Source organism: Prionailurus viverrinus, chromosome D3 (genome assembly GCF_022837055.1).
Source record: "Prionailurus viverrinus isolate Anna chromosome D3, UM_Priviv_1.0, whole genome shotgun sequence".
NCBI classification, from domain to species: Eukaryota; Metazoa; Chordata; class Mammalia; order Carnivora; family Felidae; genus Prionailurus; species Prionailurus viverrinus.
Genome location: NC_062572.1, coordinates 73,475,760 through 73,494,295, shown reverse-complemented (window position 1 = coordinate 73,494,295; position 18,536 = coordinate 73,475,760). Strand labels below are relative to the sequence as shown.

General features: G+C 36.2%; 1 protein-coding gene across 1 annotated transcript in view; it reads right to left on the bottom strand.

Annotated features, from left to right (window-relative positions):
• The window catches only part of DCC (DCC netrin 1 receptor), a 1,137,854-nt gene that overhangs the window by 580,994 nt on the left and 538,324 nt on the right, over positions 1–18,536 (bottom strand). Inside the window, exon 5 of the mRNA XM_047828892.1 lies at positions 17,987–18,123. Within this exon, the coding sequence (XP_047684848.1) occupies positions 17,987–18,123 (137 nt within the window). The remainder of the gene's footprint in view (positions 1–17,986; positions 18,124–18,536) is intronic.

Genomic DNA, 18,536 nt, shown 5'->3' with positions numbered 1-18,536 from the left:
TACAGCCCACCTTTCTCCTCAGGCCCACATTCTTCCAGTCTATATAACTGGAGCCATTTTTACTTGATTGTTGGTTTAGTCCAACCTCATGTGCTGATACTAGTCCTGTATACCAGTGGGGAATTTCAAGAACTTGAACAAATGCTATAGGTGAGAAGATCATGTTTACCTGGATGCTTTCTAATTCAAGTTGTACTTCCCATCCTGTTCCCTACCTTGACTGTTCTTCCTTATGACCAAGCCCCTCCATTATATTCCACTTATAATAATAGGTCTCTGTATGCAGCCTGCTCACCCTACTTTTGTTTGGTCTGGTTTTTAAATAGGATGTCTTGCCTTACTCTTGTTAATATCCTGCTTCCTTTGCTAACTGCCAGGTCAGTCTTCCTTCTCCAAAAACAGTGCTTAAGAATCACCTGGAAGGCTTATCAAGCTACAGCTTCCAGGCTGCATCCCTAGCAGTTCTGATTCAGTAGACCACGGGAAGGCCAAAAATCTGCATTTCTAACATGCTTACAGATGATGCCAATAACTGCTGACCTGGAGATTACACTTGGAGAATCACACAACTTCCATGATTTCCATCTGTTTTTTGTCTGCCAGGAGCATCCCTCGATGATCCATCCCATTAGATAGCTCATTTGGATTGTCCTGAGGGGCTTTCCTACGTCAACGGGCGCTGTTCCTTCCTCTGACTATGTATTAGGAAGGTAAACAATACCAATTCTATATTTCTGCTTCCTGAAATAACGATGCCAGTGAGGATGATGGCAACGACAATGGCAATGAAAATGAGCCTGCATTTCCTCATCTTCAAGGTGGAGATAAAAATAGTAGCTCCTTTATAGATGTCTGAAACTGTTAAATGAGAAAGCACAGCACTTTGCATGGTGCTTGGCATGTAATAGGTCCCCCATAAATGTGGGTTATGAGGCCATCGACGTAGATGATGATGGCAACATGTCATTAACTCAAGAGATTGACCGATTGACTAGTTTGGGGGAACATAACAGTGAACAAAACAGGTAAGGATTCTGCTCTGGTGGAGACAGAAACAGTGAATGAGCACACAGATAACAACAGATTACAATAAGTACTACAAAGAAAAGAGAAAAAGAAACAGAATAACTGGGAGAGGTTGATTTTGTCAGAATGCACAAGGGCAAACCCCATAAGAAGATAGCATTTGCAATACGATCTAAGTGAGGAGTGGCTATGTGAAGAGCTAAAAGAAGAGAACCGCAGACATGAGTAACTACCTAAGCAAATGTTTTGAGACAGGAAATTGTTCGGTTTGTTCAATGAAAAGGCCAGAGGCCACATTGGTGGAACCTAATAAACAGAGGTAGAATGTGCTGAAGCCAGAAGAGAAATAAACACGAGCTAAATCCCAGAGGTTGGTAGGATGTGGTAGGGAGTTTTTAGTTTAGTCTAAGAAAAACAGAAAGACTCTGAGGGTTTTAATTTCTAAGAAGGGCACCCTATGTTCTGATTACATGTTAACAAGATCATCTGGGTAAGAATGGGTTGCAGTAAGGCAAAACTGCAAGAGATGGTTAGGAGGTTCTAGGTCTGGTCCAGGTAACAGGTAAGAGGAGTTGGGTCTTAGAGTGAGGGAGGTCAGGATAGACAGAAGTTGGTAAGTTTTCTGGAGGTTGAACTGCTATGAATTTAATGCAAGGTATAAGGAAAACAGGGCTCAAAGCTAATGAATGGGTTTGATGTATCACAACACTAAGACTATATTCAGTAAATCAAAATCTCTCTACTTATTTTGACAGTTTTTAAATTTTTTTAATTACATTTCTTTATTTTTGAGAGGTAGAGAGGGACAGAACATGAATGGGGTAGGGGCAGAGAGAGAGGGAGACACAGAATCCAAAGCAGGCTCCAGGCTCTGAGCTGTCAGCACAGAGCCTGACGTGGGGCTCGAACTCACAAACTGTGAGATCATGACCTGAGCCAAAGTCGGACGCTTAACCGACTGAGCCACCCAGGAGCCCCTGACAGTTTTAATTTGTATTGTATATGTGAATGATAAATATTCATTCTTATCTGAAGCCAATCTAATTATGAATACTTATTTTCTGCATGATTTTCCTAATAACTTACGTTGTTGACATTTTTTCATAGTCTTTGGTAAAGTGTAAATAATGGTAGCACACTTCTTAAGCTTCCTCCAGAAACCTTGTAATATTTTTAGCTCAACTTATCTTTTTAAATAATAATAGCTAATATTTATTTAATGCTTCATATGTACCAGACCCTGGTTCATGCCCAAATCATTAGACTTTGCAGCCCACCCAAACCAACAAAACTTACTCCTCTTCTCTTGCTGATATCTCTCAAAGTCCCACTTCTACAACTTCTATTCCGTGCTCCTATGTGTTATGATAAATTGTCCTGCTTTAAGTTCTACTATTCTCAGAGTCAACTCTAGTGCGCCTCTTTAACAGTTTTTTTCTCCTTGAGCTTCTCTGAAATGTCAGGAGATGGTAAGAACTGTCAAACTTACAATGTAAGATCTTAATGAGACTTACTGGTCTGAGTTTGAGTAATCATGGAGATTGCATGTTAACATACAGACACCTGTTAATAACAGTAACAATGACAATGCCACTTACCAAGGGTCTGCTATGTTCCAGGCACTGTCCTGGAGCTGCATACAACATGCATCATTTTCGCTTAGTCTAATTTCTAACAACTCTTCAGGGTAGATGCCACTGACCCATTGCACAGACAATGCTTAGAGGTGGAGTGATGTGTTCATAACCACTCCCCCAGTGGTGCCCTCAAGCCTAGACTGGAGCAGGTTGGAGGAGCAGAAAGGGGAACAAGATGGTAGAAGGAAGAGGTGTGTATAAAAGGAACGATGATGGGAATGCAAGCTGGTGCAGCCATCTGGAAAACAGTATGGAGGTTCCTCAAAAAACTAAAGATAGAACTACCCTATGACCCAGCAATTGAACTAGTAGGCATTTATCCAAGGGATACAGGTGTGCTGTTTCGAAGGCACACATGCACCCCCATGTTTATAGCAGCGTTATCAACAATAGCCAAAGTATGGAAAGAGCCCACATGTCCATTGATGGATGAATGGATAAAGAAGATGTGGTATGTGTGTATATATATATATATATATATATATGTGTGTGTGTGTGTGTGTATATGTATATATATATGTGTGTTTATATGTATATGTATATATGTGTGTATATGTATATATGTGTGTGTTTATATGTATATGTATATATATGTGTGTATATATGTATATGCATATATGTGTGTGTGTATATCTATCTATCTATCTATCTATCTATCTATATATATACACATACATACACACACACACAATGGAGTATCACTTGGCAATCAAAAAGAATGAAACCTTGCCATTTGCAACTATGTGGATAGAACTGGAGGGTATTATGCTAAGTGCAATTAATCAGAGAAAGACAAAACTCATATGACTTCACTCATATGAGGACTTTAAGAGACAAAACAGATGAACATAAGGGAAGGGAAGCAAAATAATATAAAAACAGGAAGGGGGACAAAAACATAAGAGACTCTTAAATATGGAGAACAAACAGAGGGTTGATGGAGGGGTTGTGGGAGGGAGGATGGGATAAATGGGTAAGGGGCATTAAGGAATCTACTCCTGAAATCATGGTTGCACTATATGCTAACTAATTTGGGTGTAAATTTAAAAAAAATAAAAAATAAAACAAGTTAAAAGGAAAGGAAAGATGAGAGTCATAATCACACAAATGCCCCTGCTTTTAGGGCAGGTGCTATAAATTGTCTATACAATGTTCATCCAAAAAGAAGAAAAATGCAGTTTGCAGTGGAAGTGAAAAATGAGGACGAATTTGCTCCTTTGTTTACATGGAAGAGAGTAAAGAGGTGATGAGGAGAAAAACTCGCTCACTGATATCTTCTTCTGAGGCCAGAATTTCATTTATTATTTTATTATTGTCTTAAAAATCAAACAAGGAAAATGTCCCTGCTGACACTTTTCCTTCCTACATATATCTACATAATGACCCTGTGTCGTCTTAGTTCCCTAGATATTTTGCAAGCTAAATTATCATTCCAAAGGAGAAACAGTATTATGTGCACAATCCCCACATCTATCTGGCTAACCACCCTTTAAGAATCTCTCTCTCTCTCTCTCTCTCTCTCTCTCTCTCTCTCTCTCTCTCACACACACACACACACACACACACACACACACCACAATCCCCCAGCTCATTTAAAATTTCTTTTGTTTTCATGCACTGTAAATTGGTGATAAAGTGTTATTACTGAGCATTTGGCAGTTGGATTCACTAACTACTTTTTGAATGTCAGTAAGAACATACCAAGGGAAAATTGAATTATATAATGTAATCACTTGGGCTAATTATTTTCTTTGCTGGTTCTCTAAAGAAGCAGTGGATGCAAACTCACTAATATCACATTTATTTTTCTTAGCAGGAGAGAAGCATTGGGCTGTGATTAAAGTGGCATCATCATGTTGCTTTTTACAGAATGTGTAATGGGTCTGAACTGCAAGAATAAAAAATCAGGTGCACCCATTAATCAGGGTAAAAATCCTCTTTTAATAGGGTAGGCAGTCTCCATAAAAATGTATACAGTAAATGGCCACTACCTATAGGCCAAAGTGGAATAGCTTTTCTGCTGATAGCAGGACATTCTTCACCTGAAGCTCTCTTTCAGTCTCCAAATACAGGGGGAAAAAACCAACACTTTCAACCTTACACTCCTTCCTAATTGCACATAGTACTTCTCAAAAATTAGACTTAGAGATTCTGACAAGTCCTGAAGTATATACCTATTTAATTCAACTCTGTTTGAGCCAACATTTTCCAAACTCAGGTAATCACAGATGATTTTTTTGTTTCATCTTATTTTGCTTATTTTTTTCGTTTTTATTAGGAATACCTAACAATACACATATGGCTCTGGGAATGTTGGTGAACAGGACTTTTTAGCCTTCATCTGTATTAGATGCCTCACTTAACTGTATCGTTGCTGCAACTTTAACTTTGTCCATTTTATTCATTCTGAACTTGTACCCAAAATGTGTTTCACAGGGATTAAATACTGACATATTGCTATTGCTGTTTAGAAAAGCAAAATTTTTATTACTATTGCATAGCAACAGCTTTTCTGAACAACAAGAATATAGATAAAATGAGAAAGAACACCTGCAGTCTGAGCATTGTGTACAAAGATTTTCTTTTTTGGTCACAAGAAGAACTAAATGAATGAGAATTGTTTGTTTGCTTTTTTTTCCCCACATACTGAAGTTCGACATTCAGGATGAAAATCCAAATTCAATTCTAGAAGAAACAAAATGTACATTTCTTACATATTCTTAAATGTTTAATTCATGCCAACTAATATGTAAGGCATTGGGGACATGACAATGACTAAGATACAACCCTTCTCCCTTGAGAAACTGCCTAACCAGTGTGTTGTATGGTAACAGTGGAATTAACAGGAAAATATGGAAGCACAGGGAAGGGAGAAGGGTCGCTGCATGGGTGCACATGATCCAAAGATCAAAAAGCATTGTGCATACGTGATACAGCATCAGTTTAAAAGAACAACAAAACACACACACACAAAATTATTCTTTCTGAACTCAAATGTTTTCACCCAGATAGCTGGTGACTTCATGTTGCCCTCAGCACTTTCTCTGTGTGGCATTCCATTTAGCCTGTTCCTATGAAAGTGGTATACCTCACCCCACACACATATGCCCAGAAAGAAGCCATTATAACTCAATAATAAAAAGACAAACAACCCAATCTAAAATGGGCAAAGGTGGGGGCACCTGGGTGGCTCAGCCAGCTAAGCCTCTGACTCTTGGTTTCAGCTCAGGTCATGATTTCATGGTTCATGGGATGGAGCCCCAGGTTGGGCTCTGCACTGATAATGCAGCGGCTGCTTGGAATCCTCTTCCTCTCTCTCTCTCTGCCCCTCCCCCAGGTGTGCATGCACTCTCCCTCTCTCTCATAAATAAACTTAAAAAAATAAAATGGACAAAGGATCTGAAAAGGCATTTCTTTAAGAAAGATATATAAATGGCCAATAAATCCATGAAAAGATACTCAACATCAGGGGAATGCAAATCATACCCACAATGAGATACCACTTGACACTCATGAGGCCAGCTAGATTTAAAAAAAAAAAAGAAAGAAAAGTTAGCTAATAACAAGTATTGATGAGGATGTAGAGAAATAGAAATGTTCATGCATTGCTAGTAGGAATGCAAAATGGTATAGTCTCTTTGGAAAACATCAGCAGTTCCTCAAATGATTAAGCATGGAGTTACTATAGGACACAGTGGTTCCACTCCTAGGTATATACTCAAGAGAACTGAAACCATCGGTCCACACAAAAACTTTCTGTTTATACAGAATTATTAACAATAGGCAAAAGTAGACATGATCCTAATGCCCATCAACTAACGAATAAATAAAACATGGTATATCTACACAATGGAATATCATTTGGCCATAAGAAGGAATGAACTACTCATACACACTATAACAAAGTTGACCCTTGAAAATGTTTTACTGAGTTAAAGAAACAAGTCACTAAACGCAATATATTCTATAATTCCATTATTGTAAAATTTCCAAAATAGAGAAATCTACAGAGATGGAAAGTAGACTTATGGTTGCTTAAGGGTGTTGGTAAGGTAGAGGGAAAAGAGAGAACAGGAGGATGGGGGATGACAGAGTACCGTGTTTCTTTCTGAGGTGATGGAGGTGTTCTAAAATTCACTGTGGTCAGATAGGGTTGTAAATATCTATAATTATGTTGAAACCATTAAATTGTAGACTTTAAATGTGAAGTTGTCTAGTATGCGAGTTACAATGAATGGCATTTCTATAAAGCTGTTTTAAAGCATTAGGCAAGAAACTTATCACACTTTAAATACATATTTGTTGAACAAGTGGATAAATAAGTCAACAAATGTATAGATAGAACTCCAAATGTTTTACTTTAATAGAGTCTACCGTTTAAAGACATGTTTTCAAGTTGGTGCATTTTGCCTTTAGGCACACTCACTTCCACCAAGTGGTAGTAGAAGTTGAAAGTACAGAAAGAAATGTTACACTTTTGCTTTCCAGCCTTTCAAAATTGGCAGGCACGACTGATGCTAACTCTTGCTAACTTTAGTGAAAGCACTCCTGTCTTAATGCAGTTTGAGTTCTATCACAGTCCAACTCTTTCTGGGATAATCTGTACGTGTGGTACCTCAGGACAACTTTGGCATGGAATGCCCTTTGGGCAGCTTTTTGCCACTATTAGCAGCCCTCCCTCTAAATCACAGATGGTCAATTCACCTTGCTTAGACTGTTAGGGCTAATTAAAATCATAGCCTTAGACTGCCTTTTTAATGCTCTGAATTACTACATCACCTTAGCCTTTCTCCTGGAGCCTCTACTAACTTCCTCCTTTTTCTGAGAAAGAAAAAATAATTAGATTCATAGCCATCTCAAGGATAAATGCAAAAAACTGTTCAAATTGTTTTTCCAGTGAAAGAGGGAAGGAAGTAGAGATCACATAGTAGGTCTTTAACAAATACCAGCATGATAAAAAATAAATCCTGTCACAAATGCAACCAGTATTTCCACAGATGGTAGAACTGCAATTTAAATACCGAATCACTTTACACTAACAGCCTGAACATACCATGTTTCTTCTAATACATTCAACAGGATCTCCTAAACACTATTTTGGATAGAATTTTTGCACACTCATAATGGCTATGATTTCAGGTGAACAAAAGTAACTATAATAAGAAATCAACATAGTATAGGAAGAAACAGCAAATAGATTATTTTGATTTTTTTAAATTTAATTCTTCCTTATGTTATGCATTTTTATCATGTACATTTGGGATCATATCCCTACATGAAAAAAAAAGCCTCTTAACTAATTTCATTAGGATCCATTTGGCAATTACCCTATGAAAGATAATCAATAGAAACTTACCTAAGACACTGCTTTTATGACTATAACCATTAAATGCATATGGGTGAGGGGGGTCACTGCTCATAAAGGCCAATTATAGGTAGACATGAAATTTAAGCACTGCTACTTGGGAAGAAGCAGTGATGTTCTAAATTCAGAAGAACTCCATTCAAACAAAGAGTTATACACTATAATAGAGGGGTAAATAGTATCTTTATTAATATATTCTGTAACTACTTTCTGTTTATAGCTAAGAACATACGCCCAAAACCCAACACTGGTGATCCAACAGCAAGTTTAGAAAGGCAGCAACTGAACACGTGACTGGAGGTGGATGTCCCAGTTACTCTCCAAACAAAGGAATGGGTCAGTTCTCTCTTTGATCAATTATACGTGCTCATAAAGTAGCAACACATCACGTTTGTTTCAGTAAAAAATGATAAAACTAAAGCATAAGCAAAAAAATAAAAGGACACAACATCATATCCACTTTTAATTACCATATTTCCTTCTATTACCAGACATATCTGAGAGTTGATGGAGTGTGAACATCTGCATGCTTGCTGTAGCAAATTGAATTTATAGAGCATATCTAAGAATTGAGTTAAAAAAGAGAAAAGAGTTTCTTCATAGTTAATGATGTATTTGTTATTAAAATTGGGACATATCATTCAAAATTATAGGATCTAAAATGTTAGTAATACCTTATGTTTATAAATTACTAAATAAAAAGATGGTGATACTAAAGAAAAAATAAGCCAGGGGATATTTAGGTCTTTGAACTACACATAACCTAGTATATAAACAGAGAAATAGCTTTTGATTCATTGCTCTTTTTTCACACTCTTGGAAGTTTAAGATCCTTGGTATTAACAATATATAAGTGTTGGTAATATACTTCTTTGTTGTAGTTTATGCTTCTACAAAACTAATCAAGAATCTTTTTAGCAGTATAATGCACAGTACAACTACTCTTTCTGTGGTTATATTCACCCGCTGTGGCTGCTACAACAAAATATCACCACAGACTGGGTGGCTTAGACAACATAAACTTATTTTTTCACAGTTCTGAAGTCTAGGAGTTTAAGATCAAGGTGGCAGCAGGGTTGATTTCTGGTGAGACATCACTCCTTGGCTTGGAGATGGTACCCACTCTGTGTCCCCACATGCCCCATTTTCTGTGTGTTTGCACTGGGAAAGAGAGAGAGAGAGAGAGCTCTGATGCCTCATCTTCTTATAAAGATGTCATTCCTATCGGATTAGGGCTCCATTCTTCGGACTCCATTTAACCTTAATTACCTGCTTAATAAAAGGTCTATCTCCAAATACAGTCACATTGGTGATTAAGGCTTCAACCTATGGATTTGGGGAGAAAGAATTCAGTCTATAGCAATGTCCTATAAAAGCACATGAGTCGCCATAAAGAGCTTAAAAAATATTTTCATAGAAAGTTATATAACTTATATACAATGCATATATAATTATATTCCTTATGTTTATGTTTAAAGCTCAGATGGGCCAGAGAACAAACCAAGGTTTTGAGTGGCCAAGATGAACAAGACACAGTGTCTGTTTATTCTCACAATATAGCTGGGAAGAAAGCATGGATAGTAGGCTGTAGGGACACAGAGGAAGCTAAAAAAGATAAAATGCTTTACAAATTTGGATACCATCCTTGTGCCACAAGGAATCTCCAGGATTCATGAGAATTATATAGGGACCCATTGTTACTTTGTACATTTTTGTAGGTGAGGAAAAATTGGTATGGAGAGGTTGCATAAGATGTTTTAATATTTGTGGCATTTCATTTCTTTTTGTTTTGTTTTTGTTTAATTTTTGCAACTATGATTTAGGATTCTGCTGAGGGCTGGAAGAACATCTTATTTTTCTTTATTTCCCACAGCTCCCCAAACCATGTCTCCTATTCCAGAATCCTTCTCTCTCAAATTTCATACTTAAGCAATCATAAAGCCCTACAAGGAAGTAATTATCATCCTTTACAAATGAAGGAATTGAGGATTAGGGAATTAAATAATGGCCAATATGAAATAACCAATAAGGCACAACCCAAAAATCAGTTTGTGTCTTTCCACTGCCCTCAAGATAAAAACCTAACCACAGGAGCAAACCATTCACTATCTATACCACTTTCCCCATCCACTATCAGACTCCCTTTGGACCCACAATTTTCAGTCATATTAGATGACTTCCTCTTCCCCATCCCTGGTTTATCTCCATACCTTTGCTGGCTTACTTCCTCTGCTCAGAATCTCTCTCCTCATCCTTCCTCTCAACCCCCAACTCCCTTCCTTCATTGTTGTTGAACTGTTTTTTGGGGTCCCTTACCTCCCTCTTTTCCAACTTTTCTTTGGTTTTTCTAGTAATTGCCTACTTCCTGTCTGTTTACCTAACTAGTCTTTCAGGCCAGGACTGGTGTCATATGCATGTTTCTATGCCCAAAGAGTGCCTGACAGAGAACAAAAGATGCACTCAACTGTCAGTGGCCATGTCACTATGGATGCCGTGGTTTAGTTGTATATCTGGGCCTATAAGTCATGCTTGGTTAGGTCACTATACACCTAGCCATCGTTTTTATTATTCTTAAGCATTTTCAGAAGAAAGTGAGCTACTGTTGGCATTTTCCTGTCCCACCATGTTACAAAACGATAGTTTTTAAGAAGGGTTGTTAACTTCTACTGGAAATATTAATCTGCTGTCTTCTTAACTCACTTTTAAGATGACTTTTCTAAACCTTTCTGAGTAGATTGGTCTATTATCTATTTGCAGAATCAGTACATTATGTAATGGTTGAGATAATCATATGCATTTGAAAGAATATGGGAAGGAATTTTGAAGAAAAATTTTCTTAGAAACAGGAAATATATATTATATATGTATATTGCATGTATATATATGCATATACACATGTATATGTATGTACAAGGTAAATGTATGTATATATACTATATACATTAAAATATAATTTAATATGTTTAATCCAGTGCCATTGAGCTTAAAGAACTTATTTGTGTGACATTCTTCTCGTGTGCACATGGAACATTCTCCACATAATGGGTCACAAATCAGCCCTCAACAGTACAAAAAGATGAAGATCATACCTTGCATATTTTTAGACCACAACACTATGAAACCCAAAGTCAACCACAGGAAGAAAATTGGAAAGACCATAAATACTTGGAGACTAAAGAATGAATGGGTTAACCAAGAAATTAAAGACAAAATTAAAAAGTCAACGGAAGCCAATGAAAATGAAAATATGACAGGCCCAAATCTCTGGGATGCAACAAAGGCAGTCATAAGAGGGAAGTATACAGCAATCCAGGCCTTCATAAAGAAGGAAGAAAGGTCTCAAATACACCACCTAACTTTATACCTAAAATAGCTGGAAGAAGAACAGCAAAAAAGCCCAAAACCAGCAGAGGAAGGGAAATAATGATTAGAGCAGAAATCAATGATATCAAAATTAAAACAAAACAAAACAAAAAACAGTAGAATAGATCAATGAAACCAGGAGCTGATTCTTTAAATGAATTAACAAAACTAATAAGCCCCTAGCCAGATTAATCAAAAAGAAAAAGAAAAGGACCCAAATAAATAAAATCATGAAGGAAAGAGGAGAGATCACAACCAACACCACTGAAATACAAACAGTAATCAGAGAATATTATGAGCAATTATATGTCAACAAATTTGGCAATCTGAAAGAAATGGACAAATTCCTAGAAACATATAAACTACCAAAACAGAAACAGGAAGAAATAGAAAATTTAAACAGATCCATAACTAGTAAATACATTGAATCAGCAATCAAAAATCTTCTAACAAATAAGAGTCCAGACCCTGATGGCTTTCCAAGGGAAGTCTACCAAACTTTTAAAGAAGAGTTAATACCTATTCTTTTGAAGCTGTTCAAAAAAATAGAAATGGAAGGAAAACTGCCAAACTCATTCTACCATGCCAGCATTTCCTTGATTACAAAACCAAAGACCCCAATAAAAAAGAGAACTACAGACCAATTTCCCTGATGAACACGAATGCAAAAATTCTCAACAAGATACTCACAAACTGGATCCAACAATATATTAAAAGAATCATTCACCACAATCAAGTGGGATTTATTCCTGGGATGTAAGGCTGGTTCAATATCCACAAATCAATAAATGTGAACATCACATTAATAAAAGAAAGGATAAGAACCACATGATCCTATCAATAGATGCAGAGAAAGCATTTGACAAAACACAGCCTCATTTCTTAAAAACAAAACAAAAAACCAAAACTGTCAAGAAAATAGGGATAGAAGGATCATACCTGAAGATCATAATGACCATATACTAAAGACCCACAGCTAATATACTCAATGGGGAAAAACAGTGCAATATTACTCAGTGATCAAAAGAAATCTTGCCATTTGCAACAATGTGGACAGAACTAGAGTATATTATGCTAAGTGCAATAAGTCAGTCAAATAAGACAAATATCTTATGATTTCACTCATATGTGGAACTTAAGAAACAAAACAGATAAACATAAGGGAAAGGAAGCAAAAATAATATAAAAGCAGAGAGGAAGACAAACCATAAGAGACTCTGAACTACAGACAACAAACTGAGGGTTGGGGTAGAGGGATGGAGTAAATGGGCAAGGGACATTAAGGAGGACACTTGTTGGGATGAGCACTGGGTTTTGTAAACAATAAATCACTAAATTTTATTCCTGAAATCATTATTACACTATATGTTAATTAACTTGGATTTAAATTTTAAAAAAATACAAAAAAATGAAGGAAAAAAAAAGAAAGAAAAAATAAAATGAATGGTATAAAGTAAAAAATTGTAAAGGTCAGGGGCCCCTGGGTGGCTCAGTTAGTGTGTGTGAGCTTAGCATGCTATATGTCAGTAGAAAACCATTCTGAACACATTCCTAGAGGATGAACCCATAGGTTTCTGTCCCCAAAGCAAAAGTCTTAGGCAGGCAAAACACCTGCCCCAAAGGATTTCTTTTCAGAGGTGTTTTCTTGGGAGAAGTATAAAGTCAAGTACCACATGGAGTGATATGTGTTACTTACAGTGGCAGGGAAGAGGATATGAGAACTCTTAGATCTGGTTACAGGTTATCAATTATGTGCAAAGGACTGATCTAATAGACTTTTTTATGTTCTACAAAGCCAGATTATGCTAATTCTAACCAACATTTCTCTAGAAAGTTGACAAGGCAAATAATTGAGAAAACCTGTACACAAAGGTCAACTTTTAATAGTGCATATTGTTTATATTGCTGCAAACAGCTTTAAAAAGAATTCTAGAATCCTTTTGAGAAAGCTCAAGATGGTTTTCATTTTGTCACCAATGTTAGATCCCATGGCTTCTCCTCAAGAGTGAATTTTCCACCCATCTCCTTCTGCATGTATATGGACAATGCACAGGGTTTGTCCAAGGCCAGACACTTCATTGGTTAAAGATCCCATATCTTTTTAAAGTATGCATTTCTACATTGATTCAGACATTGAATCAATCTAGGCCTAAGGTAAAGCTTAGAAAATAAATCAGGCAAATCTCCTGAATGTTTATTAAGGGTGATTATAATTCTTGAGCCAGAAAGCTAGTTATCTGGGAAATAATAATGGACAGAATACCATTCTTTAGTTCTTTTCTGAAAAACAAAGTTTAAAAAAAATAATCATAGCACTAGTGCTTTAAACAGAATATAACACTGTTCAGAATTCCTCCCTCTGCAATCTCCTTTTTAAGAATTTACCTGCCACCACTTACTCAGGTTCTGTCTTTTATGAGAGCAAAGACTATCAACTCTTCATATCTTCACAGATTCCATGTAAACATACAAAATTGAGGGAAAAAAAACCATACTCAAAAGGCAGGCAATTCACTGGGGGCAATTAGGGCAATTAATTGTATGAATCTGTAATTACACTACAAACCTAATGAAGCCAGACCTCAAACCTTTTGTAGGTTTCCCAGAACCTAGTGCAGTCCATGTACTCAAAATGCATCCACCAATGCTAATTGATGAATATTCTAATAGATCATAAACATTAACATAAATGGTTATTATTAGGAATTTATTTATTTATTTATTTATTTATTTAATTTATTCATATGCACTTTATTTTTTTTTTTAATTTTTTTCAACGTTTATTTATTTTTGGGACAGAGAGAGGCAGAGCATGAATGGGGTAGGGGCAGAGAGAGAGGGAGACACAGAATCGGAAACAGGCTCCAGGCTCCGAGCCATCAGCCCAGAGCCTGACGCGGGGCTCGAACTCATGGACCGTGAGATCGTGACCTGGCTGAAGTCGGACGCTTAACCGACTGCGCCACCCAGGCGCCCCATCATATGCACTTTAAATAAGTTGTCCTTAATCCTGTCTAATACAGATTTCCCCAAGAGGTTTAACTATTAAGGAACTCTTTAAAAAATGTTTATTTTTTATTTTTGAGAGAGAGAGAGAGAGAGAGAGAGAGAGAGAGAGAGAGAGAGAGAGATGGAGAGTGCACAAGCCAGGGAGGGGCAGAGAGAGAGAGAGGGAAACAGAGAATCCAAAGCAGGTTCTATGCTTTCAGTGCAGAGCCTGATGCAGGGCTCAAACCCCAAAACTGTGAGATCATGGCCTGAGCTGAAGTCCAAGACTTAACTGACTGAGCCACCCAGGCCCCCCTATTATGGAACTTTTAATATCCACTTTATAGTGTAAATTCTTTAAATATACTTAATGTTTATTAACTCTGAAACTCTTGAGGAAGACCACAGAATTTCTCTTGTTGTGTACAAAATGATATCATACTTAAATAGTCTTAGTTCAAGCAGGTTCACATTCAAAGCCAGTCTAAGTGCAAAAAAGAACCATGATTTGAAAGGCAAAACAAAAGCCTGATAAAATGCATTATTAAAGCTTATAAGCACAAGCTTGGATTTCTTGCGGGGTTTTATCTTGTGAATAATTTACATTATGGTTAAATTCTTAAAACTGATGAAAACTATTTGGATAACACTGATAATGAAGTTCATTTCTTTTCATCTTTTACTTAAAAAAGGAAAGTAATAAATTACATTTTCTATATAAACTTAGTCCTGCAGGATGAGCTTAACTTTGTATCAGAATAGTCAATGACTATATCAAAGGTTTTATTATATCAACATTTATTTTTAGCCTGGGTAGATGAGTTAAATAGAATTATGATTATCTCCTGAATTAAGGCATGCCTTCTATAATAGTTATAGATCATACTAGGTCTGTGGGAGATCTTTAAAATTTATACCCTGGGGCATCTGGATGGCTCATCGGTTAAGTGTCTGACTCTTGATTTTATCTCAGGTCATAATCTCATGGTTCATGAGATCAAGCCCCATGTCATGCTCTGACAGTGTGGATGCTTGGGATTCTCTCTCTCCCCCTCTCTCTGTGCTTTCCCCATTCACGTTCTCTCTCTTTCAGAATAAATAAACATTTAAAACGAATGCCTGTTACCAAGAAAATTAAAAAAAAATTCCCAAGACATAAACACAACTGCATTTTTTAAATTAATAATGCTTCTAATTTATAGATTCAACATGCAATCTATAATGAAATTTTTGGAACTAGAGTGATTTATTTAGAATAAAATTTGAGTCTAATAGCAACAAAGCCAGCATCCATAAAGAAAACTATGTGATACCCTATATAAAATATAAAATAAAAACAAAAAATAGAAACAACAAAATATATACACAAAGAGACTACACAGCACAGTTACTCTTCTTCCTATATAAAGAGTTCCTGCAAATAAACAAAATAAAGATGAATATTTTAATAAATATATGAAGGTCGGGGCGCCTGGGTGGCTCAGTCGGTTAAGCATCCGACTTCAGCTCAGGTCACGATCTTGCGGTCCGTGAGTTCGAGCCCCGCATCGGGCTCTGGGCTGATGGCTCAGAGCCTGAGCCTGCTTCCGATTCTGTGTCTCCCTCTCTCTCTGCCCCTCCCCCATTCATGCTCTGTCTCTGTCTCAAAAGTAAATAAAAACATTAAAAAAATTAAAAAAAAATAAATATATGAAGGTCAAAAAGATTGATAGGTAACTCACAAAATGCAAAATGCAAATGTCCAGTAAAACTATAAAAAGAAACAAATTTAATAAGGATCCAAATTAAAACAAAGAGACTCCATTTTATAAAGTTGTTAGGCAAATATTGGGGCATGGAGAGAAATGTATTCTTTCAGAGACAGGCAATTCTTGCACTGCTGGTGTGGGTATGAACATTTTTTGTGATAATTTTCCTTAGGATACAAGCAAATAACTGACAAAGATACAGAAGAATAATCATCAAAGTGTTTTTGGTGGTGTGTGTGTGTGTGTCTGTGTGTGTCTGTGTGTGTCTGTGTGTCTATGGGTGTTTAAATAGAACATGGAAACAAGATAATCCTCAACAATATAGAACTGGAGAACATACACATATACACAGGAACACATAAAAGAAGAAGCTATGAATGTCAGTGTGTGTGTATATATGTATGACCCTACATATATTTTTTGGCTAATTTCTCAGAAATCCTAATTTATATGCATTTAGCTTAGATATCAGTATGAAGTATCATGTGTCTAAATACTGTGTATTAATTTGATATAAAATCTGATCTCATATATTTGCAATTATAAGCTTACCTATAATCATTATAAATTCTATGACTGCATTTGCCTTATGATCAGCAGTATATATTACAATATAATTTCTATATAGCCATCATGTGTTGCTATACTTTGATGTTACAAATGTAAAAGTTCTTTGTTTCACCAAAAAACTTCCACATGAAATGACTACATTAAATTGCTACCATTGTAAAGACCAGCTGATGTTTCAGTTAGAATAATGCTATCTCTAAAACCAAAGAATTAAAGTCCTTTGCTTATTCGTAGTTTAATATTTACAGTTTGATCAAAGAACAAACAACTCCATTGTCTCACTCTCACATACATCATTACCCTATCTGAAGATGAAAGCACTTTCTGAATAAACTTTAAAGCCAAAAAGTAAAATGGATAGAATAATATTATGATGCAGGTTAGCAGATGCACTAGGCATACCATATCTTTTCATTTCTACTGAATAACTTTTAAAAAGTCTATGATTTTTCCTAGGCTTTTTACAAGGTAAAAAGATTTATTCCAGAGGCAAAAATCCAAAGACTGGTAAACAATTTTTGCTGTTGTTACAGGAAAAAGCAATTGGAATTCAAATGGTAAAGCACTTTCTCCAAATTACATGATTCAAATGAAACTGACTAAAAACAATCTGGGGTAGATGATAAAAGAGGTGTTTGAGTACGTACCCTATATAACAATTATTAATTTGCAATGGTATGAGGTAACCCTACCTTTCTGAATAATATGTAACATCTGTGCCTCTTAAATTTCTTTAAAGATTCTTTCTATGAAAATTTTCCTTAGATGCATTTGATTTTAATGGTTCACTTTCAACATCACATCTACAGTATTTCCATATTAACAAAACAATCTTACCAAGACATTTGAATTTAATGTCAGGGACCCTGTCATCTCAAGTGATATCTGACTTTTCCACTCCAGTGCATATTGTTTATACAATTTCTCTCATTCATCCCTTCATTTACTTTCCCCAGATAAAATATTTGGGAATCTCCCCTTTTATATTTAACTCTTTTGCTGCTTAAGACATTTGTTTATTAATAATTTTTCATAGGTTTCAGTTGTATCATTGGAATAATTGGACTAAAGAGTGATGCATCCGGATTTTAGTCATGAGCAAGTATTCAAACACTGCATTTAATCCCTATGCAATTAATCAAAGTAGAGAAAGGACATGTGTGAAACACTGGGACTTCATAATTTCATACTAATAAGCACAAGAGGTAATTCAGGAATAAGCATTTAAAGTGTCACAGTGATGCATTTTGAGAAGGGCAGTGTAAGTGAATCTTGAGCCATTGACTTACCCAAGACCGTGAGCTCTGCAGAGGCACTAATATTCTCATTTTTATATGTAACAACACAGGTGTAAGTTCCACTATCATCATCTGTCACATTGGAGATAAGCAGATTGCTTCCACCCAGTAAAGAATACTTTTTGGACCTGAAAGACATAGGCATATAAAATTAGAGAGCAGATTAATGTAGGGATATTTAGGTGTATACCAGGCAATGTACTCAGAGATTTAAATAAACTCCACAAAAGATCAAATTATCAAATTAGAAAGAGAGTCTATTTTATGAGGCTTTGATAACATCACATTTATTGATCAAAAATCGATTCAAGGTAAACCAATTCCACTGGAAGCCAGTGATCAAAGAAATTAAACAGATTAAACTTGGAACCAAGCTTAATACTGAAAAGAAATTTACAGATAATCTGGCCCATTCTCTTATTTTGGATTTGAGGACCACAAGTACCAGAAAAGTGATTCCCCACAGTGGAAGGCAATGTCTTGTGTCCTGACATCCAATTTAGTAATCTTTGTACAAAGCCACATTTCATTGTGTACCAGG